The sequence below is a fragment of the Acartia tonsa genome, chromosome 1, assembly GCF_053477335.1.
Source record: "Acartia tonsa isolate MP-2025a chromosome 1, ASM5347733v1, whole genome shotgun sequence".
Classification (NCBI taxonomy): Eukaryota; Metazoa; Arthropoda; class Copepoda; order Calanoida; family Acartiidae; genus Acartia; species Acartia tonsa.
Window position 1 is genome coordinate 16856196 of NC_137260.1, and position 22128 is coordinate 16878323.

At 33.7% G+C, this 22128-nt stretch overlaps 1 protein-coding gene across 1 annotated transcript in view; it reads right to left on the bottom strand.

Annotated features, from left to right (window-relative positions):
* The window catches only part of LOC145313906 (uncharacterized), a 24262-nt gene continuing 2134 nt past the window's right edge, over positions 1-22128 (bottom strand). Inside the window, exons 4-16 of the mRNA XM_080153566.1 lie at positions 22019-22087; positions 17488-17631; positions 16979-17079; positions 16211-16344; positions 15483-15818; positions 15012-15186; positions 5305-5448; positions 3294-3424; positions 2668-2746; positions 2214-2367; positions 1725-1824; positions 448-542; positions 1-105 (exon numbers count right to left, since the gene is read on the bottom strand). Of these exons, the coding sequence (XP_080009692.1) occupies positions 70-105; positions 448-542; positions 1725-1824; positions 2214-2367; positions 2668-2746; positions 3294-3424; positions 5305-5448; positions 15012-15186; positions 15483-15818; positions 16211-16344; positions 16979-17079; positions 17488-17631; positions 22019-22087 (1698 nt within the window). The 3' untranslated portion in view covers positions 1-69. The remainder of the gene's footprint in view (positions 106-447; positions 543-1724; positions 1825-2213; positions 2368-2667; positions 2747-3293; positions 3425-5304; positions 5449-15011; positions 15187-15482; positions 15819-16210; positions 16345-16978; positions 17080-17487; positions 17632-22018; positions 22088-22128) is intronic.

Sequence of the window (22128 nt, forward strand, 5' to 3'; positions counted from 1 at the left end):
CGAGGCACTTTCAACAGCTTCTTAAATGTAATGAAAGAACTGGTATTATTATTCTATTCTTAATTTTCTTTATGGCAAAAACTCCGACAGCACAACTTCATTTCCCTAAAAAAACATTTAAAATAAATACCTACCTAGGTAACCTCTTTTTTATATTTTTTCATTCATTTTTGAAAACTACCTTTTAATTTCATTAACAACTACATATGAATTAGTCAAAACAAAAGCATTCTTCTTAATAAGATGTCTGCCTGTAGCTTATATTCTCGCTAACTACTAAATCAATATGGTTCTCGTATACGTGAAGATTCTTAAGGGTTCTGAGAAGGTTTATAATTCTTTTAGGGGAGGGTACCTTCATCTTCCCATAATAAAAAATATTTCTCCTTCCCTCAAAACATTTTCTTTAGGTAATGATTTGGAAAGTAGAAAGGTTAACTTAGGTACCTCAGTATCAATCTGTAGAGGCATGGCTTGAATACTGACTTGTCCACTAATATCTGTTTCAACCATAGTAGCTCCCGTCACAAGAGTTGTTGTTCCTGTAAAGTAGTTAAATTAGACACCTACAATAATTTTATTGGTGCTTTTACACAAAATCCCTTTAAGCACTTATAAGCCCCTTAATTTCTAACGTAAATTAAAAATAAGTTGGGTGGGGGGTATAGTAGGTAGGTAGTTTTTATCTACTATGCCTATCTTCTGCGATAAGCATACCCTGCGGTGCTCTAAACCATTACCTATCTAATCTAATCTAATCTAATCTAACCTGACCTAAAGCATTAAACAAACAAAAACCTGCCTTCGATTAATTTAAGGTTATGAGCGCTCAACACGGTGCTTTGTGCTGGAGAGCGTTGTCTAATTTTAAATATTAGATTTTTTATCATATATATTCCTAACTTTGTTTCTCATCCCTGTGCATAAGAACCCTTGCAGAAAACTACAGGGTGTTTCAAGAGAAATGCGTTTTTTAAAAACTTAATTAGGCATAGAAACTGAAACAATTATATTAAATGCTTTACATATTTGGAAAACCTATTCTAGGACATTTATGTTTCAAATATTAAGAAATAATTTTTGGCGACAAATTATGCTTTAAAAACCGGTTTTTCCAAAGGCCTTATTTTTGAAGATTTACAGAATTAAAGGTTGTGGAAAAAATGCCCTCATTTTTAAAATTCAAATTGCGCGGCTTGTTTTAATAGTAGAAAAAAGTTATGCATACCGTTAGAATCATCATAATCTTTAGGTTTTGGATATTTAAAAACCATTCCTGTGCAACATATAGTTTAGGAGCTAGATGGTAAAATGTCCCAACTTACTTTAAACTTTTCAACCTTTCTCACATTTTTCAATGTAGCTCCTTAACTACAAAAAGCACAAAAATGGCATTTATATTTCCAAAAACTAGAGTTTATGACGATTCTAACGTTATGCTTAACGTTTTTCTACTATTAATACAAGCCGCGCAATTTGAATTTTAAAAATAAGCGCATTTTTTTCACAACCATTAAATTCGTAAATCTTCAAAATCAAGGTCTTCGGAAAAACTGGTTTTAAAGGCATAATTTGTCGAAAAAATCATTTTAAATATGTGAAACATAAATGTCCCAGAATAGGTTTTCCAAATATATAAAGCATTGTTTCATTTTCTATGCCTTATTATATTTTCAAAAAACGCATTTCTCTTGAAACACCCTGTATGAGAACTCCAAACTTGCCTGCAACGAGTGCCAGCTCTGGTGAGGTCAGGTAGACAATTGTCTCTTGTTGTTGTTGTTGAGTTTGTTGCCCTCCTTCTTCAAGCTCTTGTCCTCCATCCTTTACAAATAATGATTCATCATTTTATATTTATAATAAGTTAATAGGTAAAATTCTGAAGTTAAAAACTTTGCTTCAACAAGTACAATTTATTTATTTTTAAGAAGCTCAGGACTTCAATTATACATATATGAAAATAATGAAAATCTAAAAAAAACATTATAGTCCGTAAATAAGTAATGAAAATAAAGTTACTGTAGGCGGAGCCCAATGGTACCCGAAGTTTTATTACATTACTATAGCTTTGGGTACTTTCATTAAATTTGATTGGTTGGTTCAAACGAGCAGTGTCAAAAGTTATTAACCTATATTTTGTTTTATCTATAAATGGGGTACCTAGGTAATTAAGTTTAATTAAGTTTAATAGTCCTTTGTCTTATCCCTTATACCTGGGTTTGTTCTACGTTGTATTCATTGAGATTAAGATTGGCCTCTGTGGTGATAAGTTCGGACAGGCTTAAACCTTCCAACCTTTGCCATTCCGTTCTTTTCTGCTTATACTTGGAATACGCTCCTTCAGATGCATTGATTCGACAATTTTGACTAAAATAAACAACAGTTATGTCTATCGGTATGTGTGTCTGTAGCTCAGGATCTCGCTAACCGATGGAGCAATAAGGTTCTTCATGCCATGAACGTCTAGGGAAGTTTATTAACTATTTAAGGGCAAGAAATCGCCCCAAGAAAAGTACAAAAAAAAATATTTCAACGGCCGCTAAAGGCATCTAAGGGCATAGGCGCTAGTCGAATAAGGAGACTGGTTGGATAAGATAGCTTACATGGAAATAATTAATGTAGAAAATCAAACTATCAAAGAAATTCTAAGAAATCTTTAAAACCTACCTAGCTTTAAAATGCTGCCTAATACCCGAGGATGATGAGAAACTTTTTTGACAAGTTTCACACTCGTATGGCCGTTCTCCTAAAAATAGTAGGTAATTTTTCTATAGGAAAAAAATATAACACAAAACAAGAAGTAGCCAGTAGGTATAAGTCTTTAGGTAATTAATATAATAGGTATGTTATATTTGCTTAATTTTTTAATTGACCGTTGCACAGTATGTTGGACGGATGCACGAAAACAACAATGTCCAAAATTACTTAATTCGCTACTTAAGGAAAACAGGACTGACAACATCCAAAAGTAATGAAGCTAAAAAAATTATGGATGGACATGCGGAAAAAATTAACTACCTATAGAGCAGTGTCATAAATTATTTGATAAAATAGATCACAAAACCTTTTAAAAATATATAACGTGAAAATCTAGGAATCGATCTAGCACCCCAATAAAAGTCAAATCTAAATGAAACTTAGTAAAAATATGTATAATGTGAACTTTTTTAATCCCTGAAAATTCAGCCATCTATCTTGAATGGGAGCCGAGAAAATAACGTTCCCTCTTAAACGTTGCAGATACACAGACGGGCATTTCAAATTATAGAGTAGCTTCACTTCTAAAAACTAACCTGTATGTATTCTATTGTGATCCCTAAAGTTTCTCTCTCCAATAAAACTTTTGTTGCATAAATGACAGGTGAATGGTCTTTCTCCCCTGTGCCTCCGTAAGTGGATGCGCAGATCATATTCTTTTATAAAACCTTTAATATGAAATGCGGATTTATATTTAACTTCAAACTATAGAAGTGGACAGGGGATGTAACTGAACTATAAATTTATTTTTCCTATACAGTGTATATGCTCCAAATTGCTTGAAAATCATACAACTTGGATTTCATCAAATTATGAACCGGTAGATTTATCAAAAAATATATTAAACCCAGAACCACTTCATTATGCAATCTACATTTTCCTGGATATTTTGTCTACGGTAGTCCATAAGTGTACAGCTTTACAGTACATTGTTTCTATTTGCTAAAGCAACACGTATGATAAAAGAAAAAAATTCTTTTTAAAGTAAAATGCTTATATTTCAATCAAAATCTACATTTTTGTATTTTTTACCGATCCACTTCATTATGCAAATCAAAAGAAAATCAATGGGAAAACGTTTGTTTTGCACTTTTCTCCACTTTTAAAAAATGATTCTGATAAAAAAACAATTTTTTAAAGGATTTATTCATTAATTATAATGAAAAACAGTTTAGGGTAGATTTTAATGATTTTTCTAAATAAGAAATAATTGAAAAAAAGAAATTCTATCCCTATCACTTTAGAGGACAGCTGCTGACCCCCAGTCTTATGGATGAAGCTAAATACATGTTAAAGATAAAAATTACCCTGAAAAGTATACAAAAATGTTTTTTGATGTGTTAAAAAAAATCCATTTTAAAATCTTGATTTTGAGGTTGATGGCCTTAAAGATGCTCTTACTGGTGGTGAAGGTGAGCTAAATGTTATCTAAGAACATGACCATTATAACAACTTGTCTATTAACCTATGTACCATTTTTGTAGTCATAGCAGCCTCCAGTGGAGCCTTTTGACATGAAATATAACCATTATCTAAAAACTACATTATTTACTTTATGAATTTTAGTAATTAAAATTGCAATTTTTTTCGTTTTTAATATTGCTTGGCTGGAGGCTGCTATGACTACAAAAATTGGACCATAGTTCAATATATAAGTTTTTATCATGGGCATGCACTTTGATAACATTTAGCTCACCATCACCACCAGTAAGAGCATCTTAAAGGCCATAATCCTCAAAATCAAGATTTTAAAATGGATTTTTTTAACACATCAAAAAACATTTTTGTATACTTTTCAAACTAATTTTTATTTTTAACATGTATTTAGCTTCATTCATAAGACTGAGGGTCGGCAGCTGTCCTCAAAGTGATAGGAATAGAATTTCTTTTTTTAAAATTATTTCTTATTTAGAAAAATCATTAAAATCTACCTTAAACTGTTTTTCATTATAATTAATGCATATATCCCTTAAAAAATTGTTATTTTATCAGAATTAATTTATAAAAGTGGAGAAAAGAGCAAAACAAACGTTTTCCCATTGATTTTCTTTTGATTTGCATAATGAAGTGGATCGGTAAAAAATACAAAAATATAGATTTTGATTGAAATATAACCATTTTACTCTAAACAGAATCTTTTTCTTTTATCATACGTGTTGCTTTAACAAATAGAAACAATGTACTGTAAAGCTGTACACTTATGGACTACCGTAGACAAAATATCCAGGAAAATGTAGATTGCATAATGAAGTGGTTCTGGGTTTAGTATAGAAGATGTATAACACAGACTAACACCTGACCTAAGTAGTGGGAACCTTTTTCGTCTGCTAGCAAATTGCTTTCAGCTCTTTTGTAGCGACTTGGCTGTCTTTATATTTCCGATGTTATTGACAGATATTCAAAGACCCAATTGAAAGTGGGCATAGGGTCCCTACCCCATTGGGTACAAATATCTCGTGCCCCCTTTTTTTTACCTTAATAATTTAGCCATTTGCGAGATATTACTCATCTTTTTCAGCATGGGAGTGAAGCTAAAATAAAATCCTTCCTTGGCCGCACTCCGGGCAGAGGTTTGACTTTTCTAATTTCATTCCAACATGGCGGGATAGCTTGTGGGACTTCAGGTGGCCATTCAGTCGAAATCTTTTCCCGCAAATATTACATTCAAATGGTTTTTCTCCTGTATGTACTCTGTTGAAATTAGTTTTATACCATAGAGAAAAAAATAAAAGAGAGGAATCGAAGCAACTAGAAGACGAAAATAGGCAGTGGGCCTAGAGGCCTACTTAGCGCTGTTGCCGCGCTAAAATTTATTGCTATTCCACTACTTTTCAAATGGGAGGATTAAAAATTATTTTAAAAAATATTTTTTTACTTTTTACTATTTCCATATTTAGGGCAAGAATATTAGATTAGATATTTTCGTTTTAATGTTTTAATTAAAAATTACATAGAATTTTATTTTTATTTAAAAAAATTTGTTCATGAAAGATGAATCCTTCTATTTCTAAAAAGGGGGAAATTTTTTTCATAATGAACATTCAGCTGATTCTGACCGCCCACGGCTGTTTGCTAAATATCGCTTTTCTTTTTATTCACATTATTATTTATGATTGACTTACAAAAAGCCCTGGGCGGTTTTTGATTTTCGTCTGCTTCTAAATTTAGGGATGGGGAAGTAGTATTTTACCATGAAAAAGGGGTGAGTATTCATCCTCTTATCCTTTTTCCTTATGTTTTATACACACTTTAATTTAAATCAAAAAAGCTCAATATCTTAAATATAGGCTATTTGTACTTTCCAGATGCGGAGCATCCCCATAAGTATCCACCTCCCTCACTGATTTACTAACTAAGAAATGTTGTTTACCGCTATATTTATCTCAAGTCGTTTCTTAGAAACATCCTATAGTATAATCCACCCGCCCCCCCCCCCAAAAAAAAAAATTTGGGGGGGGGGGTAGGGGGTCGACGATAATTCTAAAATCAAATATAGGCCTACAAAAGTGTTATCCCAAGGTTTGCTCCATTTATCTCAAGTCGTTTCTTAGAAACACCCTATAGTATAATCCACCCCCCCCCCCCCAATTAGGGGTTTGGGGGTGGGTGGGTGGTCAGCGATAATTCTAAAATCAAATATAGGCGTACAAAAGTGTTATCCCAAGGTTTGCTCCATTTATCTCAAGTCGTTTCTTAGAAACACCCTATAGTATAATCCAACCGCCCCCCCCCCTCCCCCTAAATTAGGGGTTTGGGGGTGGGTGGGTGGTCAGCGATAATTCTAAAATCAAATATAGGCCTACAAAAGTGTTATCCCAAGGTTTGCTCCATTTATCTCAAGTCGTTTCTTAGAAACATCCTATAGTATAATCAACCCGCCCCCCCCCCCAAAAAAAAATTTTTTTTGTGGGGGGGAGGTGGGGGTTCGACGATAATTTTAAAAGTAACTTTGGCCCTATAGAAGCTTAAATCCAAAATTAGCTCCCTCTAGCACTAAGGGTTCTCGAGTAAACCCCCCCCCCCCCCCTGCCCAAATGGGACTTATGCACATCCTCCTTTTATTATCCTTTTTTATTGAAAGTGACGGAAAAAATACTATTTTGTACCTTAAAAGGAATGTGCAATAAAACTTTTTGTTTAATTTTTACCTATAATGTAATACATGTCAAGTTAAATCATATTATACAGTCACTGCGGCTCGCTCACTTATAGAAATGGGAAACTTATTAAAGTTTTACTCAACACACGAAATCGTAACAATTTTCATGAGAAAAACGCATTTTATAAGGCATACAAAACGCTCTAATTTTTGTTCTATTTACCGTAATTTTATAATTTTTTTTGCTGTTTATTTTATTTTACATATACTTTTATCATTTTATCAAAAAAAAATTATCTTTTTTCATCATTTTTTGGAGAAATTAATGCTTAAACTAAGGGTATCTTTAGACGCAAAATTGACGCACTTAGAATAAAAAATGCGTAGGGTAACGCGGGGTAATTCCGGTCAATTTTTTTCTTCAACTTAAAAAAAAACATACTTCCCAAAAACTTTTTCCGGTTTTTAAGAGTGCAAATGAACGATATGGCAATAACGAAGAAGCCTGTCTTGGTCCCATTAAGATCTCGCAACTAGAAGTCGGTCAAAAATCGGTTTAAAGGGCGGCGGTTGGCCTATACCGGAATAGCCCCACCGGTGGGGCTATTTCGGTCAGTTGACTTTGGGGGGGTGGAACACCCCCTTAAAGTATTTTTTTTTTTAATTTTAAACTATGAGTAGAAAGCTGAGGTCATTAGCTTTCTAACAGTACTAGTCGCATGCAGATCAGACAATTTTTTGACAACATTTTCCCCATTTTAAAAAAGTCGGTAAAATCGCAAAAAAAAACATCAATTTTTTTCATGCAAACTTTTAAAAAAAAATCATACTTTTTATTATATGATTAGGTTTTTTTAAGCTTTATACATAAATTAGAGGCAATTTCTGATTCGCAGGTCTTGGAATTTCTTGAAAAAAGTGATTTTTTCCAAAAAAAATTTTAATTTTAAAAATCCTGCCAGTTTTGACAGCAGTTTTTGATACAATTTTTCTTGTCTCAAATTGGCTAGGATTGACCTACAAGGGTGGTTAAGGTGTCTAAAGATGCAAAATTACATGCCTGACAATTAACTCGAAATGATATGGGGTCTAACTCTAATATTTCAACACATTTTATGCAACAGGAATTTTGAAAATGCAAAATTTTGAATATGTACTCTAAATCTTGGAGATAGAACCCATATCCTGGGGAGTTTTTGTTAGGACATGCAAAGAGCTTTCTATAGACACCTTAAACACCTTTCTAGCTTAATCCTAGCCGATTTGACATAAAAAATCCAAACCGCGCAAAAATCACGAACACCCTCTTATACGAAAAAGATGTAAGAGTTTCATATGGAATTTAAAATCTTCTAGCGGTCTTTCTATTAGACATACCCCTTCTTACATGAGCCAATGCAGCTGATACATCTTCAGGCAAATATTTAAGGCGTTCCTTTGGGTGATATACTCTTCCCATTACTATAAAAATGTGTCTGAAAAATTTTAAATGTCTTTACAATTTGAAAAGCTTAGGCAACAAAACATGACATAATACAAGCAGTAAAATGACTAATAATGTACATCTAACAACAGGCAAGGGAAGGTTAAAGCCTTTGTCATGCATTGAGGTTGTTCATGCTTCCAGATCACCTGAAAAAAAAGTTAGGGTATTATAAATTTATAAATACAGTAATAAAAAAAAAGTAAAAAAAGTGACCGGAATAGACCATATTTTTGAGACGAAAAAAAAATTATGAAAAAATCAAGTTAGAACAACGCCTCCAATTGCAAACGATAAATCAATGCCATATCTTTCATTTTACAAAAACCCGCGGGTCAATAGGACTTACCATTTTTTCACAATTTTAGGTTGAACATGGCCTATTTTGAAATTTTTTTTTTGCAAATTTTTTGCAACTTTTTGAGGGCAAAAAAATCATAGAAGGAGTGATCTGACAAAAATTTGCTGAAGTAAGAAATGAAAGTATAGGCAATAAACTACAACTTTGCTTTTCTGAAGATCTCTCGCAAACGTTTAGAACACCGTTAAAAAACGGTTTTAAAAAAGTTAGTCGAGTGACCGGAATTAGACCCCCCTACCGCATTTACCCCGCGTTACCCTATTGAGTACAAAGGGGGGATAATTTCAAGTCATGAATGTTCTAAAAATATCTTTTTTTCCATAAAATTTTAATGTTTAGTCCACCCCATGTCACCCCGAAAATTATATATTAATTTAGGAAGATAATTTTTGTAGAATAATTACAGAATTTTCAACTTAATGGACTCTGAAAGTATAGTTAAGATCAAAGGCGTGCAAAAGGTTGGTATAGGGGTTGTTTACACCACCCTTGTAAAATTAAGGGGGATGGATACACCTCCTTAGGTGTCCACCCATGTCCACCCTCTTGACAAGAGCCTACACCTTCAGATACACCCCCTATAAATTCCAAGGGGGTGTAAAGGAAATAAATCTACACCCCTTAAAATAAAGTTGGGTTGGGGTTGTTTAAGGAGGGTGTATATAAGCAAGTCACAGATTCAGATAATTATATGCTATCTATTTTTAGATAAATTAATTACCAGACTTTACTAAAATAATCTTGCAATATTCTGTACAACTGTACTGTACAACTTTTAATTAGTAAATTGATACATGAGGAAGCTCTCATATATATGTAGGGGGGGGGGGGGGAGTTAATGCAACCATCCCATAATCAATTAATCCAAATTTTGTTATGAAAAATGTCATGTGTAATCCTTGGTAGGTCTGTTTTTCAAAATTTAACAAAAAGTTAAGCTTAAGGGGGGGGGGGGGGTAGATATACCACACTTTTCTGGGATCTTGCCAAGTCAAGTATCAACTGTTGGGAATATCAAAGGATGACTCCATGCAAAATTTGAGCCGGATCCGGCCAAAACCGGCCGTGAATTTTATAAAAAACCGGTTTTTTCTGGTTTTTAGGGGGTATCTGTAAATCGATTCAGCTGGAGCAAAACCGGTTGGAGGTACAAAAAATTTTACTTTACATGAAATTTAGCCAATGCAATTGCCTACAAAAATGTACTTCATCATCAACTTGATTGGACAACTCTTTCCCCTCCTAAATGTCCATTAAAATCTCGGAAACGGCAAAAATCGCCAAAAATCACGCCTTCGGCGGCAAATAACTGCTAAACGGTCAGCCGGAGGCGAATGAAACATAAATAAAGAAATGTCCGCCTCAAAAAGTTGTTCAACATCAATGAGATGCTTGAAGTCTCTAAAACGACTCCTTCCCCTCCTTTAAGGGGAAAAACTGAAAAAACGTGATTTTCAAAAGTATGCCCACTTCGTGGGTGTGGGGGGCACTGAACCCGTCACCCCAGGGTCACCAAATATAAAGTCTAGGCAGCCCACAATGCTGAATTTTCACCAAGTGAAAGTCTTGTGTCATTATCTCTTATGAGAAAAAAGTTATTAATTAATTAAAATTTCAAATTTTGATTTTTTGATGGATTTCTTTGATGAAATGACAGGCTGGTCAATTTTTAGGCCATTTTTTGCGGTTTTTGGCCCGCCACGCCCAAACGGTTTGAGATAATCTCACGGGACCTTTTGCCCAATCTAAGTCTGGTTATTTGTGAGGTCTAAGAAAAAAAAATCCCGGATTGGATAAAGCACGACGTCGCTGCGCGCCGTCAAAAATCGCTGGTCGGCTCATTTTGCCCCCTCTATCGCTCACCTCGTGCCATTTTTCTGTGTAAAGATTATAATTGTAATCTTTTGCGTAAGTCTGATTTTTTTTCCTAGACCTCACAAATAACCAGACTTAGGTTGGGCAAAAGGTCCCGTAAGATTATCTCAAACCGTTTGGGCGTGAAGGCCTTAAAACCGCAAAAAATGGCCTAAAAATTGACTGGCCTGTCATTTCATCAAAGAAATCCATCAAAAAATCACAATTTGAAATTTTAATTAATTAATAACTTTTTTCTCAAAAGAGATAATGACACAAGACTTTCACTTGATGAAAATTCAGCATTGTGGGCTGCCTAGACTTTATATTTGGTGACCCTGGGGTGACGGGTTCAGTGCCTCCCACACCCACGAAGTGGGCATACTTTTGAAAATCACGTTTTTTTCAGTTTTTCCCCTTAAAGGAGGGGAAGGAGTCGTTTTAGAGACTTCAAGCATCTCATTGATGTTAAACAACTTTTTGAGGCGGACATTTCTTTATTTATGTTTCATTCGCCTCCGGCTGACCGTTTAGCAGTTATTCGCCGCCGAAGGCGTGATTTTTGGCGATTTTTGCCGTTTCCGAGATTTTAATGGACATTTAGGAGGGGAAAGAGTTGTCCAATCAAGTTGATGATGAAGTACATTTTTGTAGGCAATTGCATTGGCTAAATTTCATGTAAAGTAAAATTTTTTGTACCTCAAACCGGTTTTGCTCCAGGTGAATCGATTTACAGATACCCCCTAAAAACCGGAAAAAACCGGTTTTTTATAAAATTCACGGCCGGTTTTGGCCGGATCCGGCTCAAATTTCGCATGGAGTCATCCTTTGATATTCCCAACAGTTGATACTTGACTTGGCAAGTTCCCAGAAAAGTGTGGTATATCTAGGGGGGGGGGTAAGGCAACCATCACGTAATCAATGCACAAATGGCACTTAGAATTCAAATTTCATTACAAAACTTGGCATGAGTAATCCAATTTTCCCAAAATGGAACAAAAAGTTGGAAAAGTAATGGCTAATGGCTGTTTGCTCAGCTGTTTAGCCGTTTTTGGGCTATTTTCAGGGCGAATCCATCAATAATCATGTAGGAATCATCCATTAGGGATAGGTTTTAATGGGTGCTGAGCTGAAAAATACTACCAAAAATAGTGGCAGCTGGGTAATGGCTTATAAGGATATAAAAAAATTGAATATTTCCATGGAATTAAACTTTTCTTAATTAACATTATAACTCATTGACATATTACTAAAAGAACTTTTTTTAATTTCTAGATTTCGCTGTCATAACAGCTAAAAACTGCTAAAAATGGCTGAGAACAGCTGTCAACAGCCAAAAGTATATATTGTAGATTAAATCATCCCGCCCTGGAAAAATTTTGATAAAAGTTTTGCCCCCAGTAAAAATTGGTTGATTTAAGCAAAAAAATGACCCATGCTAAATATTTTTTCTGTGATGCAATAATTGTGACCTCATAAGCACTGCAAAGTTTTTTAAATCTGCAAAAAAAATGTTATTTTAGTTCTTTTGTGTGATCTCAATTTTAAAGATTTTTACAAAATTTTGATTCTAGTATGTCAATATAAATGTCAAAATAAATATATGAAATTTACCAAAAAAATTGGAGCAGTCTCAATTATAACATATGAAGGTGTAGCAAGTAATCTGCAAAGTCAAATTCCATTTTTGCAGAGTTTTTCTTACATAACTTAAAAATAAAAATTTTAATTTTGTTTTTCATTTAGATGCAGTAACTACTGGACCAGGCACTTTCAAAATTTTAGCTCAATATTCAATCAATTTTGCTCACCTTCCAGCACTAAACCCCCCCCCCCCCTTTATTGATAAGAAGACCATTAATTTTGGGGGGGTTTCCCTCAAAGTTTTTACACAGATAGTGTTAGTATTTATAGTAAATTATGACCTCAAAAATTGTATTATATATGTATGCAATTTTGACTTTGGAAGATGTGACATGTCTAGGGTAGGTTTTTTTTAAAAACATACTTTTGATTTAATGTATGTTAAATTATACCAATAACCATATACCACCCACTTAACAGCTAGAACTGGCAGGAAACAGCTGGGGGTGGTCAAGAGTATGATGAGTAGATAGGGCTTTTGATGTGTATAGGGGTAAGTTATTATGGGTGCTGAGCTCAAAAATACCACACAACATCCATATGGCAGCTTGCTAACGGCCGCAGCTCAGCTGAGAGCGGCCAAGAGTAGAATGAGTAGATAGGGCTTGTGACGTGTCGATCTAGGTAGGTTTTTAACAGTCTGTGTAACAGCCCCAGCTGCCAAATGGATGGACCCCCACTATTTATAGTAGTATTTTTGAGCTCGGTACCAATAAAAACCTACCCCTAGACATGTCACAAGCCCTATCTACTCTTCATACTCTTAGCCGCTCCCAGCCATTTTCAGCCAGTTCTAGCCATTTAGCAGCTGGTACAAGAAATTTTAAAAATGGATATTTAAAGCAAAAATATGTTTTAAAAAGTTGATTCCTATGTAATTAATGATAGTTTTGCCCTGAATATAGCCCAAAAACGGCTAAACGACTAAGCCGCCAGCTGTTAGCCATCATTTTTCCAACTTTTTGTTTCATTTTGGGAAAATAGATATACCAAGGATTACTCATGCCAAGTTTTGTAACAAAATTCGAATTCTAAGTGCAATTTGCGCATTGATTACGAGATGGTTGCATTAACCCCCCCCCCCCCCCTTAAACTTGAATTAATTCCTTTAATGATCTTGATAGATATATGTTTATAACTTTTAATATATTTTACAATAGTGCTCAAAGTTAATGTTGTTGTTGTTGTATTGGCTGCTCATAGTCCATATTCGTGTCCAGGTTGTCATCAGTAGGTGGGGGAGGGGAGGCTTATGGAGGGGGCTCTGGAGGGGGGCGTTGAAGAGGAGGGAGGCTGGTGAAACTGGGGTGTGATGATAGGAAGGCAGCTACGAGGGTGGGATTTTGCCAGAGGTCAATGGGATTTAGGTTGGTGGGGTTATTAGGGCAGGAAAAGAGGTGTTGGACTGTTTCAGGGGTAGGATTGTTGGGGCAGGATGGGCAGTTGGGTGAAAGAGAAGCGTTGATGGAATGCAGGTAACTTTGGAGCTTAGGACAATAATTGGATCTTAATTGGGAGAGGATGTTGGGAGGGAGATATATTCCAATCCTATTTTTATAAAAAAATTTTGAAATGTAATAAATTTCTTATGTAAAGTAGTTTTGGTAAAACCTTAATAAAATAACCCTTGATTTTAGTTTAAGGGGACTGTTAAAAGTCATAAGTGATGTGTCAAAAAATTTAGTTGTTAATAAATTAATGGAATATAACCTGATGTTATAAATTTGAAACATATTTTTGATGTACAAAGAGATTTAAGGAACATGTATTACACTTTTTTAATAGAAGAAATTGAATAATTTTTTATTTGTTTTTTTTCAACACAAGGTTATTTGTGTATCTCTTGGTACAAGATACCACCATATTATTAGTTAAATCTATTTTTTTATAAATTAAGTGAATAAGTCTGTTAGACCAAAGGTAGAAACTCAGCAGATAGACAGACAGACAGGCAAGAAGAATTATCAAAGTTTGACTATAATAGACAATTAATTAGATAAAATCCAATAGGAACCTGTGAAAGATCAGACAGACGGAGGGATAGACAGACGGACAGACAGAGGGACAGGTAAATAGTAATAGACAGTCTTTGAGGCATTAACAAATTACAATTAGGCTATGCTAGATGATTCATTGAAATCCAAAAGAGAGGCAGTTAGACAGATAGACAGACAAGTGGTGGGACAGACAGACAAAAGGACAGACAGACAGAGGGACAGACAGGCAGACAGACAAATGGGTATTGCCTAAAAACAGTTTGGCTGCTATATGAATCATTAAAACCCACAATAGAAAAGAAATTTACATTAGTTTCTTTTTTCGATACTCAACGCCCCCCCCCCTCCCCCACTCAAAGGGGTTTATTATTTCTTAAAATCAATAAGTGACTTCTCAGCATAATAAAATTTAATATACTTTTTATTTCATCAATTTATCTTAAATAGAACGAAAGTTATAATCATTTTATTGTCTACAAGAAATATGCGTTGAGTAAAAATCAACCTAATTGTCAGTAAAAACGTCATATTTATGCATATTTACACAGTAAATTAAGTTTAAAATTGTATTTTATTGTAATGAATAACTTAAGGGTGTTGTATGAATTATCAAAAACCTAAAAATAAACTAATTTGGTTAAATTAGTCCAAGTAATGATTGATTTAGTACAGCACATATGAATATGTTGTCAATTTCCTATCAGAGTCGCAGTGCAGTATATCTGGCTACGCATCTATGACAAATTAGAAAATCACAAAATGTTAAAATTAAACAAAATAGTGTTAGATTTTGATATAAACGCTGTATAAACTTTCCTATAATGAGCTTCTAGTTGACTTTTTCTCGTATACGACTTGCTGCAAAATTCACAAGGAAACCTTCGTGTGGAGTTGTGGTTTTCTATGTGCGACTTCAAGGTACAGTTATCTTTAAACAGTTTGCTACATATATAACATGCTAAAGTTCGTTTTTCACTGTCTTCGCCATGCACTTAAGTTTGAGTAATATTTAGATTTATTTCTAATACCCACCGAAGCTACAAGTTATATTATTTTGTCCTTCTGTCTGTCTAAACCCCATTTATAAAGTGTTACGTCAAGAAAATACGTATTCTTGACCTTTATTTTGCAGATATCTCCAAAACTCACTTTGTTTATATTTTGTTTAGCTCGGTTCTTGAAATTTTAGCAAATTGTTTACAGTTTATTTGAGCTTTGCTACATATTGATATAGCTATCCTTGTGTATAAAGTTACATATTAAAATAAATCTAAATATTCTAATTGCCTGATTTTATGTGTCTCTTCAGGTTACTGGGATGACTAAAATTACTCATACAAATATCACAGGTAAATCTACGTGCTCTTTCTTTATCATCATGAAACTTCATGTGATTCGTCAGAGTACTCTTTAGCTTAAAAGATTTCAAGCATATTTCACAGGAGTATTCTCTAGGTTCATGAGTTTTGAAGTGGGCATTTAATTTTTTGGTTGATGAAAAAGTTTGGCTGCATTTTGAGCATTGGTAGAGGATTATCTGCTGTTGAGCGGATATAGGCTCAATATTTTCTCTTTCTTCTTCAGTTTTCAAATCTTTTTGTACTATTGCTTCATTTTCATTTTCTAAAATGTAAAATAATGAAAGTTAAAAAAATATCATATAAAATTATACCTACATTCTTAAAATTCTTTTTGACCCTCAAAAAAGTTAAGTAGGTATATTTTTGTTTGTGAGTATATGTAGGTAGGCAGAGGGGTGGGTTAGTGTACTTTAAGTCTATTGCGTATAGAGATACTGAGTAGACTTTATAGGGAGAGGGAGGAGATCATTCAATAACTTCTAAAATAAAGTACTAGCAATTTTATTTTGGTGCTGCTTCTCTTAGTTTTGTTGCTAATTGAGTCAAACCCTTTTTTTGTTTAAATGAATCAGTTGCTTATTTTTAGAAGGTACAAACTCCTCCCTTCCCCCCTTTTCAAACAATCATGATTAACCAATCAAAATAAAAACTTGCCTGCTTGAATATTATCTTGTTGAATAGACTGATGGCTGGCCAAATGTTTTTCATAGGTGGCTAAATTTTTAAACACATGGCTGCACAAAGGACATGCTAATTCTGTTAATTTTGAACCCTTGTCTTCGTGTGACCTAAAAAATTGTGTTTAAATTTTCATACTGAACTTTGAATAAAACAAGAGTAGTTTTCATTAAAACCTAAGCCTTCTTAAATGAGAAAATACTACTTATGTACTGTCCTTTCAGCTATAGACATACAGAGAACACCTAAAGATTTTTTAAAACCTTCCTAAAATAATCAAAATTTCATACAGACATACTAGAGACACACGAACATATATTTTGTCAAATGAACGACCAGAAATTAGTTTTCAATGCGTTTAGCCACACACCCCAAAAAAATTAAAGAGCGGATAAAAAGTAATTTGCAGATAAAAAAAACCTGGCAGATAATGAGTCAGTATGTAGACGTTAAAACAAATCTTCATTGAAAATTGAAACAAATCACTTCTAATGTAACATTGCAAATTAACCAGGAATCTTCGCGGATAAGACAATGGGCGACAAATTGATATACATCCCATGTAATGATATACACAATTACCCCTTATGTGGATTGAAATTATTGGTTGAAAAGTCTGGACACTAGTAATTTTAATAGAAGTACCAAAAGTTTTTAAAACAACAGTTAAGATAACGTCATTATACTTAGAGTACCGACATAATTTGCAATCCAATTTTAACTTCCTCCCTAATATTAACTTACTTTTGTGAAATAATGCTTAGGGTATGCTGTTGACTGCGTGACTGGACAGGTATTATCTCTAGAGATTCAGGTAGCACTATTATGCTCCTCTCATCTTCTTCCTAAAAATAATGATATTTGTTGTAAGCGGAGCTGCTTAATGATCATTATTCGGGTATGTTAGTCAGCCTGTCACCACATTTTGTTAATGTCACGCTTCTGACACGCGGCAGTAGTATTATTGAAATTTTTTTTGTAACTCGACTCGAACAAGAAGTAGATGTCTACATTTTTAGCTATACCGTCAATAACTTATTAGACGGCTGTGACAATGTAGGGCCAGTCCCAAGGCTCTTACATCCCGAACTATTACAGACAACCAATTCTTTGATTGCACTGCTTTTGCCTGGAAGTTCTAACTGTACATGATGGTAATGAGTTGCGCCTGTTCTAGGCTAAAGCAATCTCCCTACTCTTACTATCAATCATTATGACTAATATTTCTATGGATTTAACTTGAAATATGTTACCTCAATATTTTCAATTTTGGTATGTTCAGATATGAGATGCAGACACTGGATATCCAGATTAGAGCTGGCACCATCATTGCCTGCAGCAGGACCCAGGTTGACAGCCAGATACTGCCCAATATCCACTCCAAGTGTTGTTAATACCTTTAAAATAGGATTTTTATAAGCTTCAGGGTCAGATGAAGGTTACATTAAAATATTTTGGTCATTAGGTAAAAAAGCAAAGTTCGTTTGCTTAAAAACTTTGTGTACTTTATTGAATTTTGATATAATTATTAAAACCTTCAGTTTTCAAACTTTTTAACCAATAATTATAATTTCAGACTGGCCAGCCAATTTTGAAAATAAAAAACGTACATAACGTACACAAAAAAAATACGTTACGTACATAAAAAAAGTAAAAAACGTACAAAAAACGTACATTCCTAATAAAAATAACTTAAATAATTTCCTAGTTATCTATTATCAATACATTTAAGTCTACTAGCGGCTACCTGTAAAGGAAAACCATAGCGGACTGACAGACACAAGACATCCTATTACTCTATTTAAAAGAACTAACGTCTATGCTCCTAAAGGCCTCTAGGGGCACTTGAGGAGGGGAAAGTTGAATTCAATAACCCAATTTTTTTTTATTTTAGATTTAAAAAGAAAAAGTAAAAACATGGATGACAACATAAATAAGTAGCGAAGCTCAAAGAGTCAAAAGTTATATATAGACATCTGGAAAAAAAATTAACTTAAAATCAGTGAGCAATTAAAATTCATTTTGGGGGGAGGAGGTAATTTTTTTTCTAAAGTCGATTTCTCTTGGGGGAGGGTGGATGGTGATACTCTTCCTCAAAATAGTTATAAAACTTCCAAAAACCTATGAGAAGCTATCCTGTTAAGGAGAACCATATCAGTTCAGTGGTTAGCGAGATCCTTTGGTACAAACAAACAGACATCCTGTTACTCGTACAAAGTATATCTATTATAAGGACCAGCGACTACGCCCTTGGAGGTCTCTAGAGGAACTTGACTAGGGGGAGTTGAATCCAAAAACCCATTTTTTTATTTTTCATGACAAGATCCTTAAGTAGCATAGCTCAAAAGTTATGGATGGAAATCTGGGAAAATAAATAAACTATAGAATAGTGTCATAAACAATAAGCCTTTAACTTATTTAAATAAATCATTAAACCTTTTTAGTAGCGAAGCTACTCTATAATTCACTTTGTCCGTCCGTCAGTCCGTAACGCTATGGGGGAAATGGGATTTACTCAGCTCCTATAAAAGATAGAAAGCTGAAATTTTTTGACAACATTCCCATCATTAAGGAGCACAAGTAACTATAAAACATCAATGGTGGTCGGACGGCTTTTTAGCAGGTTTTAGGCTATGTTTTATTTTCCACATTTTTCCTCATATCTTTGGTGTTCATGGTCCGATTTTCAAAATTTTTTCAGTTAGATATATCAAAATTAAATTTTCTGTCGTTTGAAGAAAACAACAATGACGGTCAGACTGCCTTTTTGCAGGTTTTTGGCTATTTTTATATTTTTTACATTTTCCCCCATATCTTTGCTGTTTATGGTCCGATTTTCAAACTTTTTTCGGTTAAAGATATCAAAAGTAAATTTCCCTTCGTTTGAAGAAAACAACAATGACGGTCAGACTGCCTTTTTGCAGGTTTTTGGCTATTTTTATATTTTTTTACATTTCCCCCCATATCTTTGGTGTTCATGGTCCGATTTTCAAAATTTTTTCAGTTAGATATATCAAAATTAAATTTTCTGTCGTTTGAAGAAAACAACAATGACGGTCAGACTGCCTTTTTGCAGGTTTTTGGCTATTTTTATATTTTTTACATTTTCCCCCATATCTTTGCTGTTTATGGTCCGATTTTCAAACTTTTTTCAGTTAAAGATATCAAAAGTAAATATCCCTTCGTTTGAAGAAAACAACAATGACGGTCAGACTGCATTTTTGTAGGTTTTTGGCTATTTTTATATTTTTTACATTTCCCCCCATATCTTTGGTGTTTATGGACCGATTTTCAAAATTTTTTCAGTTAAAGATATCAAAATTAAATTTCCGCTCATTTGAAGAAATCAACAATGACGGTCAGACTGCCTTTTTGCAGGTTTTTGGCTATTTTTATATTTTTTTACATTTTCCCCCATATCTTTGGTGTTTATTAATTGATTTTCAAAATTTTTTCAGTTAAAGATATCAAAATTAAATTTCCCGTCGTTTGAAGAAAACAACAATGACCGTCAGTCCCATCCACGAAATTTTGTGCTTCGCTACTTATGGATGTTGTCATCCTTGTTAAAAATATATATTAACAACGTGAAAATCTAGGAATAAATTCAGCCCCCCAACCAATAAGCAAATCTCAATTAAACTTAGTGGAAGTATTAAGAATGAAAACTTATACAATCCCTGAAAATTACAACCGCCTTCAAGAATATGAGTAGAGAAAATCACAAAAACCTATACATCTAGGAATCGATCTAGCACTGCAACAAATAGACAAACCTTAAAGAAACTTTTTGAAAATATGTAGAATGTGAATTTATTTATTCCCTGAAAATTTCAGCCGTCTATCTTGAATAGAAGTCGAGAAAACCATGAAAACTTAAAAATCTAGGAATAGATCTAGCACCCCAACCAAAAGGCAAATCTCAATGAAAATATGTAGAATGTGAACTTATTTAATCAAAAAACAGGAGCCGAGAAAATCACGTTTCTCCGATAGCATAACGGACTGACAAAGTGATTATAGAGTAGCTTTGCTAATAAATTTTTTAGTGAGGGAGGGGGGAGTAGACCACCCCCCTTTTTTATTTCAATTTAAAAAAAAAAAAATAGGGGAAGGGTGGTGATTTTTTTCTAAGAGTGATTTTTCTTGGGAGGGTGGTTGTACCCTCTCCCAGGACCTATGAGAAGCTACCCTGTAAAGGAGAACCATATCAGTTTAGAAGTTAGCAAGAACCTTTGGTACAAATAAACTGACAGACAGACATACATCCTATTATTACGTACTGAGTATATTCTATTATATAAAGTAGTAAGTTTTTTTGTCTGATGCTTAAGATTTTCATTTCTGAACCGATTGATAACTCAATTTCAGGGAAACTTCACACAGTTACCGAGATGGTTTTAGGCTATTTTTCTACCATCTTGAATACAGGTTCTCGAAGGGATATGGAAGGACAGAGAAAATAGCCTACAACCTCACAAAGATCATGTCGGTTCAGCAGTTAGCGAGATTCTTCACTACAGAAAAAAAAGGATTTATAGGATATACATACAATAAGATATAGGGTTATTTTGTCTAATGCTAAAGATCTCAGAAAATACTATAGTCTTTAATACAAAGTAAATCAAACAGATTGGGTTCTAATCTTCAGGGAATATATATACTGGTCCTGTGGTGGTTTTAGGCTATTTTCTTGGAGTGTGGGAAACCCTACCCTCCAAAAAAAATCAACCACCCCTCAATTTATTTTTGTAAACTAATGCAAATAAGCGGGGTGGGGGAAACCCCCTCCGCACCCTGGGGCGAAACCTAAATGAAAAAAATCATCACAATATTTTTTTTCGTTTTTTTTGACAAATTTCGAACAAACGATTCTATAAAGGAGGGGAAGAAGCTTCTAGAGGCTAGGGGCGAAGCCGCTAATCCTAGTAGTAAGTAAAAAGCTTTAAGTGTCCCTCCCCTCAAGACAATAGCTTAAAACCATCACAGGACTATTAGGTATATTCCCTGAAGAGTAGAGCCCAATAGGTTCAGTGGTTACTGAGATCTTAAGCTTCTGATAGACAGACGGACAGACATCATTCTACTTTTTATTATAGATAATATACTATTTTTGTAATACTTTTTGTACAAATACAAATACATATACAAATACTTTTATAGGTACTTATATTTGATTCTTATTCTTTAATAAATGAAAATACAACAAAATAAGACTTTTTAATCCTAAACTGAGCACCATATGATATATCGGAAAATTTACCTAAGTATATATATAAAGAATTTGAAAAAAAAATTTCGTAAAATCTATTAAAGGGGTAGTTGCATGAAGTGCATTTAAACTTGAGTTTAGTCAACTGCATATCTTTTTCTGTTCAATAGTTTCAACTAAATCTATAGAACATTTATTTCAAATCCATAAATTTAAACTATAAGTTCTAATAACATAATTTACCTAATTTACCTACATATTTTTGTTCTATGAAAATTGAAGATATTATTGAATTTATTTAATATAATACACCTATAGTTTTTGTTAAAATTTTAGTACAAAACATACAAATTACTTTTCTGCTAATATTTGATTCTTATTATTTTTAAAAAAACGTAAAACGTACAAAAATACAAATTTCAAAATACGTTACGTACACATATCAAAATAACGTCCAGAACGTACACAGATTCGATGCGTAACGTACAAAACGTACACTCTGGCCAGTCTGTAATTTACAGTTTTAATTAACATTATTTTCTTATTCCTTAAGATCACTAAGAAAAACTGACCTTCAAAACAGCATCTAATTCTTCATTTTGTGGTGAACTTCTTAATTTTAATAAGGTTGCATGGAACACCTGTAAAATAAAATCTATGTTAGATTTTATCAAATAGAAAG